Source organism: Chanos chanos, chromosome 3, assembly GCF_902362185.1.
Source record: "Chanos chanos chromosome 3, fChaCha1.1, whole genome shotgun sequence".
In the NCBI taxonomy this organism is placed as follows: Eukaryota; Metazoa; Chordata; class Actinopteri; order Gonorynchiformes; family Chanidae; genus Chanos; species Chanos chanos.
Genome location: NC_044497.1, coordinates 25,620,694 through 25,633,459, shown reverse-complemented (window position 1 = coordinate 25,633,459; position 12,766 = coordinate 25,620,694). Strand labels below are relative to the sequence as shown.

General features: G+C 38.9%; 1 protein-coding gene across 1 annotated transcript; it reads left to right on the top strand.

Moving 5' to 3' along the window:
- Positions 1-187: 187 nt before the first annotated feature.
- On the top strand, positions 188-1,292 carry camk2n1b (calcium/calmodulin-dependent protein kinase II inhibitor 1b). Its single transcript, XM_030769961.1, has 2 exons — positions 188-356; positions 1,222-1,292. Exons 1-2 carry the CDS (start codon positions 188-190, stop codon positions 1,290-1,292), a joined length of 240 nt encoding a protein of 79 aa, XP_030625821.1.
- The last annotated feature ends 11,474 nt before the right edge of the window (positions 1,293-12,766 follow it).

Here is a 12,766-nt window from a genome sequence, read left to right as displayed (position 1 = left end):
GAACGGTTTGTTTTTACCAAAACAACGGGGGACTTTTAACTAGTGTACACTGTATGAGTGAAATTTATTGTGTAAGCGTTTAATTTCAGTTAGTTGTATCTCACGTCGCCTCCTGCGTTAAGGAGGTGGTCATCGATATATATCCTCGTTAAATTAGTTGTATCGATTACTGTGGAGAAGAGGCATCATGTCGCAGGTGTTACCTTACAACGAAGAGAACATTTCTCATTATGGCGATGAAGGGGACGAAGAACAAATATCTCTCACTTGTCGTTTGCAGAACACCAGTAACTTCTTTGGTGCTGCTCAGAACAAAAGACCACCCAAACTTGGACAGATTGGAAGGAGTAAGCGAGGTGAGAAGAACATTTTATGCTTTCTTTTGGTCGACAGTCCAGTTATGATTTACTGTATTATAACTGACAAAGTACACTGTCGACTGTAGTCTACGGACCGGTCAAACATATGTGAGCTATGTTGATTGAGCTATGTTGAAATATCCCTTGAAATGTTCCAGATATGCTGAAAACTCAAATGCATATAGAAACAAGATCAATCATGTTCATATCCCTAAAATTGTAAGTATGGGTGTAAAAGTTGCCCCGTGTTTACCTTCGATAAGCAACGTTATCACATGGGGATAATGACAGTGTATGTGCGCGTGAGTGCGCGCGTGCACGGCTATGTCTGTCTGCCTGTCCGTCTGTCTGTCTGTCCGTCTATCTGTCGGCCTGTCTGTCTGTTTGTATGTGTGTTTGCCATCTTTGCTTGATAAACATGCATGCGTTAAAACCACATATCTTTTGGCTGGCTATCGCACATCACAAAAGGGCGCAAATTTCTTGGGTGTTATTATCCTCTATTACACAGACAGGTCTACAGGATTCTCTAGACAAATAAATTGACCTGTTAGGGGTTTTTTTTCCTGAATTGTGGCCAGTTCACTACCAGTTCGATTATTGCAGACTGGCTTAGCCACAAATCCCCGGACAAAGAGGAATAGCCAGCCTGCCTATCCCTTGTCTGAGTTTGTGGAAGAATGCTTCGCTCACAGACCCATCCTTTGTTTATTCGTCCTCTGGATAATTATATTTACATGAGCTGTCCAGTTGTGGAGGGAATAAGTTAAAATTAATTATATGACTGTGTAGCGCAAACAAAAATTAATCAAGTTGAAATATGACCAGTGACTTCTCTTTTTGTGTGTCTTTTCCTTTCTAGTTGTCATAGAAGATGACAGAATTGATGAAGTGTTGAAAAACACAACAGAGAAGCCGTCAAGCGAAGTGTAGTTTTGGAAGATGCTGTTTGAACTGTGAAATGAATGTGGGATGATTTGCGATTTCAGTGAAACGAGCACTTGAAATCTCCCTCAGAGCGGTTTGTAGTGTCAAGGTGCGAGTAGCTGAAAAGAGTCCTGACGTTCGCCTCCAAATAGTCAAAGCAGAGCTTACTTTGCTTCTCCTATTTGAAGTCTGTGCGTTTTGATACATATATTTAATGACAGAGACCAGCCCAATATTGTGAATAGTCAACTCAGAGGTGGTCCACGGTGAACGGCCACTGTAGTGTTGTGAGACGAAAGCATCATCATCACAAGCACATTTTTTGACTTATTTATTCATCATGGCTGAAACCGAGCACTTTGTTTATATCCGTATCTTGCAAAAATTTAAATTTTTTGTGCAAAATGATGGTGAAATTCAGTGAAGTGTTTTTCACTTGTTAATATATCATATTTATTAGACATTTTTGGATAGCTTTTTTTGCAGCTATGGAGGATAAAACTACTGTTTTTTATAGAATGACTAATGAAAGAACTTTTTTAAACTCATCAACTTTTTTGATGTTGCTTACTCATTCTTTTTTTTTTTTTTTTTTTTTTTTCATTGTTGCTACAAACTGCCTGCTTAATCTAAAGTGAAAGGTGTATTTTTATATTCGGGAATCATTTATTAATATAGATTGTCAAAGTAACAGATATATTAGTTATTGCACTTTCCAATATGTGGTAGTCACTCTTTGCTGTATGGAACAAGATCACATTTGTGCCAAATATTGCAAAAACATGCCAGTGAGGTTTTCCTGTACTCTTAGTAATGTCAGATTTTGCAAGCCTGGCTATTATGTCTGCTTCAGGGCTCTTTTCTTAACTCACTGTCATTGCATGAGACAGTCAGAAGTGCCTCTGTGGCAATGAAACTGGTTTATTTAATACTTTATGTTGTTTGCAACTTTGAATGACAGACCTCAAACAAACAAAAAAACTTTCTTAAATATTGTTACACATTGTACATGTTGCACTTCTTCTCACTGATGACAGGGCTATATCTGAAATGAAAACTGCAAGCATTAAAATGTGAAACCATACCAGGAGTGTGTCTGGCTGAATTCTTCTGTTTTGTTTTTGTCTTTTTGTTGTTTTTGTTGTTGTTGTTGTTGTTGTTTAAATAAAAGTGAGAATGTTGGCCCTCGCTGCACATTTGACAAGCATAAGTTATTAGCTACAATGTGACGGTGATCTAAGGAATGTAGAACTGTTACATATGATTCAGTGTGACCACTGAAATTCAGATTATAAACAGAAAAGAAAAAAAAATAGCTATTTCCCTACCTTCCTTCTGCAGTGGAGTCTGCCCTCTGACTGTTCTTTGTTACACTTACATTTGTTTTCTTTTTTATCTTGCTAATTACTTAATTGGTTCATTTTTTTGTCACCCATGCCATTAACAGTGCCAGTAACAGAGCCAAGTGAAGCACAGACTTCTTTTTTTTTTCATTTCAAAAGTCTCTGGTTGTTTTCAAACTGTTCCTCTAGAATTTCCCATTACTTTCTGTGCATTTTCAGTAAGCACCGCTTTTACTTTGTAGTTTGATTTATTGATTTGTTGATTAATTGATTGGCTGATTGACTGATTGATTAACTGATGGGGTTTTTTGTCTAAAAGTACAAGTTATAATCTTTAAATTAAGCCATCTAATCTCTAAATCTGTGTGAAAGTACAGAAGAGTGCTGTAAAGCTGAGGAGATGTAAGATGCTTTCAGAAACATCTTTACCAGGCTTCAGAGAAGAGCCAGAAATCAAGTGTAAGGGACTTAATGGCTCTCCAGGGTCATCCCTCCAGTCATCATATGATAGAAACCACCACATCATCTCAACACAGATGACTCAACTGACTGGATTTCCTCAGTTTGTGGCACTCTCTTGATTCCTTTCAACCTCACCGCTGCCCTTGCTTCACAAAGAGAGAAAAGAGAAAGGAAAAACCTGGCTCCAATGTCACCACTCATATGAACATATTTCTGCTTGTTTTTGACTTATTTAGACTTTATTCTTGTTTCGATTGAGCCCAGAAAAGATCTTCCTTGTTTAATCTTTTGATCTCAGCCAGCAGGACATATTTTTAGTAGATGTGTTAATTTTGTCATTACACCTGTTCCACAAGAAACAGTTCAATGCATTGTTGTGATATATGAAATTTATATTTCAGATGAATCTGCTCCATCCTCTGATACATATTCAGTGAAAAATGGGGATAGTGTTTACAGTTAGGACGACACAAGCTTAGAGCAACCAGAGAGGCAACCTTCCCCTTACCCAATTATCCCGAAAGCATTGTTTTCAGTCACATATTTAATGCACAAAGTAATCCAATACGTTTAAGCAACCATGCTGCTACAGTTCATAAAATACTGGGCTAAAAATGAAACTGCAACATATTGTGAGTTGGCAGTTGCAGAACACAGACACAGATGATGGTAAGATGCTCGCAGGGCCCCGAGCGTGAATGTTGTCTGTAAGATGAGCAAGGCGCGAATCCTCTTGGCTGCTTATTCCCTCTGCTCTACAGACATGAAAGTGGTGGCTGAGTTAGCTGCCATGGCAACAGATGTGCCCAGTGTCAGCTTGGAAGCGCAATCTGTGCAGGAGCTCCTTCTGGCGCCCCTCTCCATGCAAAATAATATAGGCTCACCATCAAAGCAATGCCTTCAATTATTCACCACTTAAGCTACAAGCTCTATGCCAAGCTTTAGTTTTGCATTTGAATATCCCCCTTGAGGGAGCTTTGTTACAAGGTTTTGTGGATTCTACACTACAAACATGAGTGAAATGTTTGTTTCATTGTTTTGACACAGTGTATGTGTGTTGTGGTGGGTTTCTGCATTCACTGGCTGTGAAGCCATTAAGCCACCTCCCTCCAAATGTTAGAAGAGTTTCTCACATGACTTCAAAAGCTTCTACATGTACAATTATCTCCTCTGATGAGAAGCATGGCCTGTTTATGTCTGTAATTATGTTAATGAGCAAGTGTCTTATAATACCTCTTCATCTTTAATGCCTTTACTTCTATCTGGGATTAAAGATTTATGTGAAACAAAAGTTCCTCGATTGTTGCTATGGAAACATCTGTGCTGAAAAAAGGAAGTTGTCCTAGTTAGCCCACGTACTCTGCCTGCCTGTAGTCTGTGGGAGGCACTTGAACTAAGCTCATTTCAACCCGTCAATTCGTCGTGATTCATTTATGACAAGGTTATAATTTGTAGTCATTGGGAAATGATGGAGGTGTTGTCCATTTATAAACTAGGCCTATAGTTTTCCGGTTTGGAAGTGAGAGGGTCACGCTGTTTGCTAGCCTACTCTTTACGATAAGGTTTCAACATACCCTTTACAAAATGTCATGTCCTGTCATAAACTTGCGATCAAGCAAATGAAATGTTCTGTTAAAGAATTTAGAGATGAACGAGATTAAGTTAATCTTAATCAGAATGGAAAACAAAGACAGAATTATCACTTCCAGTGCTATTCCCAAGATTATCGAGTACCAAGGAAGAAGTAGGCTATGAGGCAAAGGTGTGAATTTTTAAATAAACTACCTTAAACTCAACCGTAATAATCAACAAACGAGGCTTTTTCGGTTGTCCGACATTGATTGTCTGTTTGAGATAAAGAAAAAAGGTGGCATGAGTAAATAACTCAAATCAATCAAAACTTCAGCGGTGAGCTGTTGGTGAGATCCGTAGATGAAAGAAGAATTTATTGATGGAGCCCTGCCGAACTGCCCATTTAATTCATAGATCGGAACGTTCCAGTTTGACATGGCGAAGAATAGCCTACGATTCCACCAAAGCCAGTTAACTATAAGGAAACGCAGAAGTGACAGGGGAGACTGACAGAGAGGGGACAAGAGATCGCCGCGAGATAGCTGAGAGGCCAATAAATTGACATGGGCCGGAGAAGTCATTAGTCAGAGACGAAACGGAAATGTCACGCTCTCACACTCAGATTTTCATCTGCTCGACGGTTCGGGATTTATTCAAAGGATAATTAAAACACAGGGGCCACATGAGTTAATATTTAAATAACTTTGCTTTTCTGGGAAATTCATGCTGAGCCCCAGAGTTCGCAAATATTGATCTAAATGACACAGTTTTACTTGTCGGCAGTCAAATGGTCCATGTTCTGATTGTATTCTAATCGGAAAATGGCAGAGCTACAGATTAACTGGGATAATAACCGGATAAATCCTCTCAGTCAAATACAACAAAATATTATTATTTATTCTGCGTGATGGCTGAGTGGGTTTAGATAGGCCTATGTCGTGAGGAGAAAAGTCACTATAAATTTACTATACCAAATATGTGTCAACCAACATACCGTTAAGGACAGTTCATAAACGTACTCATTGATTACATTTGAAGCGAAGAATATAGCCTACTCGTTTTGTTTGTTTTTCCAGAGAGGAAATTGTAAAACACAAACTGAATGATCATTCTCATTATTTTTATAAAATGAAGATCCTTATCAAATGAAGATGCATCTTTGTCAACTTGTTGGAAATTCAACCTGAGCACTTTGTCTTATTCCTGCCGGCAGAATTCATACAACAACCAGTATTCCGCGAGCATGGCCTAAATGAATTGGATACAATTTACATTTATATTCACACTTCTCCACAGCAACAAGACACCATAGTCTATGCTGTGGTTTTGAAGTGAACGTTCGTTTACATCACATTCACCTTTACTCGTTTTGGAGGGGGCAGAATGAACTGCGCATTAGCTCTGAAAATGTCACCTTAAGATTATGCGTCAAAGCAAACTTCTGCAAACGTTTGTGATGTGTTGAAAGCTTTGAAGAGACATGACATTTTTAGAGTCACCTCAACATTTAGTAATTATTGCTTGCCTTGTCAGTTCAGTTCTGCAGTCAAGGGAACATCCTGCACCTGAAATAGAATGAATGTTGGCCTATGGGTGCACAGGGTTTTTATTTGGGTGTATTAAGATAAAAGAAGATAAAGCAAATAGCAATGATAGCATGTCATAAATGAGTTATGGCTCATCACGTTGTGAGGTAGAATCGGTTTATATGAACACGTAACAACGTGAACATGAACAGATATTCAGAATGAAATCAGAGTTGTTGAATCCTTAGAATGCTGTCAGGATTGGGTTATGTATGGTTTATGTATTGGTTTAGGTCTGTAAAATTCACAATTTTTTGTTCAATTTTTCAATTTGTTTTGTTCTGGTGAATTTAGAAAATTTGATGGGCATATTTCTCATCACAGCAATATGTTGAGAGGAGACAAACACTTTGCTCATGTGTGTTTGAACATCTTACTGTATCTGAAGATTTTTCCTTCTACCTGACCCTTATGTGGGTGTACATATTGAGTGGGTGCAGAAAGCCACAAAATGGACCACATGTTTATGGAATAGGTTTTGAGGCGTCTTATAACATATTCTACTGGGCAACTGGGAGTAGAATTCCAAATAAAGTTAATGAATAGCAGAAAAAATACAGTTTCTCCAGATTGTGTCTAGAGAGTGACGTTCTTTACTGAAGCATACAGAGGTGAAAAAACACAGGCTTATAAGGATTGGACAGAATTCACTGGTGCTGAGAAAGACTTACATTAACAGTGTATGAGACAGGAGGAAAATGAAACAGGACTAATTATGTCTTTCCACTGAGAATTTTGTTTCACACAAAACAAAATGGTTTGCCGCCTCCACCTCTGTACCGCTTCCCAAACATAGCTTCTCACCACAGCCTGAGCAAACCTGGGTATTGAAAATCACACAGAAATTAAAATTGTGAAGCATTTAGCAGTTTCAACTTTTAATAAAAACTCAAACCATTATCAGTAAGGCCACCTTTTCAAAGCATTTTAGCCTGCACAAGTGCTTGCTAGTGCTTTTCACAAGTGCTTATACAAATGAAGTAGATTTTTTTAGTCTTTCAGGAGAGATTATGGAGAATTTCATAAATAAGCAAGATTAATTTAGTGTAAATTATAATTTCAAATAATAATAATTTGTATATTGTTTTTCACATTGAAAAAAATGAATAAATGAACAAAAGAAAACAAAAGACTCCACACACTAGGAGAATTCAGTACTAATACAATGATATACAGCTAGAATTAATGCTTTAAACTATTATCTTGGGAGTACAGTTTGTTTAATTACCTTGTCAAATCTACAAAATTACAGTTTTAGTGTGGACATTGAGTGTAATCACTCTTGAGGTCCTGTCTGCCTCTCATGGTTAAAGTGATATGACAGACTTATCGTGTACGTGACACCCCGGGGACTTGACAAATTCCCACAAGAAACTGTGACATCGCATGGTGACACTCTTGGCGGACAACCACGAGCTAGGGCAACAGGACATGAGCTGCCAGAGTTGTTGCTATAGCAACTGCACAGAGTCTCTCTCTCTCTCTCTCCCGCAGTATTGATGTAAAGTTGTGGCGAGGTTTCTCTTCATATACTGCAATGCAAGAGCATAAATCTTGATCTTTTCAGCAGGGCTGGGCTATTATCCAGGGTATTTTTGGCAATAATGAACATATTTAACGAAAAAACACATGACTATGTATCACTATCAGCATGCTACTGTTATGCAGAAGTCTCACTATAATTATAATGCATTTAAATGAGAAAGTTTTTTCTCCCTATCTCTCCCTCTCTCATATGATCTCTCTATCTCTCTCTCTCTCTCTCTCTCTCTCTCACTCTCTCTCTCTCTCTCATTGTATGAAAGGCTCTGCACTCCTTAACCCCACTTCATCTCTGAGGTGTGCTTCTCCCATGCACATGAAATAAAGACATAATATCTTTACTCATAATATCTTTATTGACTGATTCTTCAGAGACTTAGCAATTCTTTTCTATACAGAAGAATTTCCCCCACAACACCCACACACACACACACAGGACATGTATATTACATATCACATATAAAAAAACAATGAAATTTCTATCAGCTCTGACACATTTGCCTCTGTAACACAGTCTAGTGTTACATTTTCTCAAAATTCTATTTCTCTCATTCAAGATTCATGGATAAAACCAATCTGTTTCAATCAAGTGGTGTTTTTTTCAGTTATATCATATGAAGCCATAACCACTTTACTAATGTGTCACACAGTTCAGCTTTGTTCATATCAGCCTTCCTCTTTACAGGCCTTTAACTACACTGAGAACATGAATACATGTCTATTTTACCCTGACCGTTACAGCCTTTTTCTTCTATTAGAATCTGCTCCGCTGATACAAGAGAATTGTTGAGCTCCTTTGAGAGAATTCTCATTACAGTGTCTATTGAAAGGCACTGGTGTGAACTGCCATAACAATAATCAGTCTGCTGCAGCCAAATGGTTTGTGCTTTTTCAGGGTAAATGTGTCTGGAGAAAATACCTAAATTGAAATGTTTTGGGAAAGAATTGTTATTGAAGATTTTTTTAATGCTTTAAATGGACTTCTGAATGAGTCATCTTTCATCAAGATAGCAACACATATCAAAATACTCTTTAGTATTTCTTAAAGCAAGAAAGTATGATTTTAGTGAATGTCTGCTCATTTATTGAGTCTTGGTCTGAATAATTGTCCAAAACAGAATTAGACAACTGGATGAAACAATTAAATCATGGAGACAAGGTACAAAGTACAAAAACAGAGTACAAAACAAACACAACAACAACAACAACAACAACAACAAAAGCAGATGACTGTTGCATCAGGCAAAACTGCAGAAGAGCCCTGTTGATGCATAGACTAAATGATGACCTCAGAGACAAATTTTAGCTTAAATTTTAACTTCTTAAAAATCATCCTGTAAAACCCCTGTAAAAACATCTAGTGTTACCAGTGCTCACTACGGATAGCTGACCCCTAGAACTGAACTGAAGCCATTAATGTGTCCATCATAACTAATTTAGAGTTACGAAGTGCCCACCAGTCCACAACCAAACCACTTAGTTATATGATTCCCTCCGGGATGTTGCTGAGGAAAGACAATGAAAGTCCTGCTAGCTGGAATGAGGGCTCTGATGTCCTAGTAAAAAAATAACGTGCTACCATTAACTGAATGAAACAAATCGAGTTTCCTTTACAGTTAGTGGGTTTTGTATTTTCATTGAATGCTTAGATCTACTTCATCTTGTATCTGAGTGTGCAGGGCTGATGGGACTGTCAAGGTTAGCTGTGGTATTATAGATATGCCTTGGAAATTTGCGGAAACAATGTACAATTTTAAGTAAAATAATCTAGTTCAAAAGAAAAAGACCCAGAGCAAGAGGCTTTCCAAAGTACTTGTGAAGTAATCTCCAAAGTATTTCAAAATGCCAGCACACACAGCTGTTGCCTACAGATGTAATGATATTTTTCAGTCACAAATCCATTAACATGTATGTAGTTGGTGGTATTTTTTCCGCAGTTTTACCGAGAAACTCAGCATACTGTTCCTTCTATTACTCACACTAGAGTACAACACTACATGTATTAAACCTTAAAGTCAGGACTTGCAGCCAAAGTACGTCAAGTCCTTGAAAAGAATAGCTTGAATAAATTGGAGAGCTTCCTGCTGTCTGATGGATCCTAAAATGCTTCACTTACTATAGGTGTACAGGAAACCACCAAGGAATTCACCCATGGCAAATGTTATTAAGAGCAAGTTTTCAACCGTGAAGGGAGAGGTTTCCTTGATTGGACGTGGTGAGGCTTTAATTACAACCAAAGCACAGCATACTGTGATCCCTTCCATGTTACCATGGTGACCCTCACTCCCCCTGTTAACCCCCCCCCCCCCCCCCTTAAATAATGCTCCGGTGCAAGTTATTTGAACGCAGGTATGGGGTCTGGCAGCGTGGCTAGCCCAATTACACCATAGTGTTGCTGTCATTACCAGGTGTGAGGAAGGATTCATTCAGTCACATCACTCAATGTGTGTACAGGCCCCATGTGACTTTGCATGTAATCAAACCACTTTTTTTAATTAAGCCAAACAGGGCCACTCTAATTCACCTCCCCACTCAGTTTACCACACTCAGCTAAGCAGAGCTGTGCTTTTCCACTCTAAACCTGAATGCCGTAGACATCATTAAACCCTGAGCCCCTTGGGTGATGTTGCAGTCTCTGACCACAGAAAATAACGTGTCTCATTAAGAAATGAATCCTCAGCCTCAGAGCTCTTTACGAGAGCCAGGCTCTGATAAAAGAGCTGCAGTGAGACCACTGCTACTGACACACAATTCTCCAAAAAGAAACCACAGATATACAAAGTCGCTGTATGTAAAGCAGAATGGTCTCTGTCACTCATTTACCAGATGGATTTTTTATGCTTTCACAGAGTCAGAAGGTTCAAATCCCTTTGATGTTTCTCTTTGATGAAATCATTGTTAACAACAACAAACAATAGCAACAAGAACAACAACAACATTAACAACCACAGTAATAAGCAGATAAAACTCATAAAAAAATGAAAAGAGATGAACGACAGTGACAAAATATTTACGTAAATGAGAGAATATTTTACAAGTTTCAGTAATGCCAGCTTTATGGTAAAGCACTTGCTCCTTCAGGATATATTTTAATCTTGAAACTCTCCCAAATGAATGGTTTGTTTCATGGTTCCAATAAATATCGTCTTATAGATGATGCTCCTTTGCACCATTCTGGGGAGCACTTCAAAGGCCTTCTTAACCATACTGTTGGTTTCCATAGAAACAATGGTGGATCTGAAGGCAAGCCTTCATATTGACCTAAAACTAATTTTCCTACTGAAGGAAAGTTTCAGATCCTCTCTCTATTATTCACATTAAGTAATCACATCAGACAAGAGTTACTAGGACATTCCTGACAAAGATGAACATTCAAGTCTTCTCTTTTCTCCAAGCTCCTTCATTTTTGGAATAAAAGACTCTCGTTGTTAAGATAGCAAAACTAGACAGAGGTGATGTGACATCCTTCACCGTGATGTCAAAGAATCTTTCTTATCATGACATGTATCAGTTCAAACTGTCACAGTTTCTGGATCGGAATATGACTTTAGGCTTCAGTCTGAAAAATCAGGAGCACATGTGTTTATCAGGAGCACAGTACAGCTCATTAACATTTCACTGCAGTACACTACAGTAAACACCACAGTACAACACCATGCCACAGTAAACTGATGAGCAGAAAGGCATATATTGTACCTTATTTCTGTGAAGTACATACCAGGCTATTCATAGTCAATGTAATAGTACCACTCAGGTCAGCAGAACTCAGGCAAAAGGTCTCTCAAGCCTCTTTGGAAGATTTTGGAAAAAATCAGAGGCTTCTTATCTTTCCTCAGAGCCTGATGAGAGCTGTCCAGCATCAGAGAAACATGTTCCACTCCCAAATCCAGCTCTGGCAAAGGGTTTTTCAAAGTACTAGTGTAAACACAGGGCACTTGTGGCTGCCTTTGATTTCTGAAGTGTTTTTGAAGGGGGGCATGACTGGTTTTGAATGGGATCATGTGTCACGTCTTTAATGAGGATTGATTGGGGCTCTCCTGCAGGCTGAGCCTTGTGCTGAAACACGCTTCCGGTGCTGACGGCGTCATCAATGCCTCGTTATCCTAATCAGTACTCCTATTCCCCTCATTGGCACCTGAGCCTGTTACTGCCCCTCTCACCGCTAATGAGCAGCTACTCAGACTTGGTCGTGTCTCTCGCACCCGCCATGCCTGACATCATCGGCACGTCACAGAGCCGCGGAGAAGTGCGAGTGACTGCTTACATTTGAGAACAGAGGCCCAGTCGCAATGAGTAACACAAGCTGCTGCAGGAACGGACGGTGTCGGGTGTAGCAGGTTAACCCGAGCCCTGGCAAAAATAAATAAAAAAATCAAATAAAGGAGAAAAAAAAGGTTTCTGATTTTGAAAGTGTGGGTGTGGTGCAACATCTACTGGCTATAGAAAGTATTGCTTTTAGGTGTTAATATTAAATGATCGATCAGTCAGGCACGCTGCAACTTGCAATATAGCTAGGGTTTTGAATATTTGTATATATTATCCCCTGTCAGTTAACAATTTGATAGCACATGTCCATTACCGTGGTACAATTGCAAACAATGTATGAAATCCGTTATCTAAAAGCCATTTGCATGAAGCCTGAAGAGGATTTACAATTTACTGTGTCCTGTCACCCGGTGGACACTATGAACGCCAGAGGTGATGAAGAGAAACTCTCTTTTGCCTCTCTTTTCACATATTCAGCGTAAACTTTATTACATGCACTTACACAGTCCATCGTTGCACTAGCATTAATACACCAACCCAACAAGAGCTTGACAGCAACTTTTAGAAAACAATTGACCTCAAGAATGGTATCCACTTTTTTTCCACATGAAAAGCCAGCCACCACAAGAACAGGACAAGCACATATTTGACGAGTCTGTCTCGGTCTTCTCAGACCACACTCAACAGTCCACTGGATATGTTTCACATC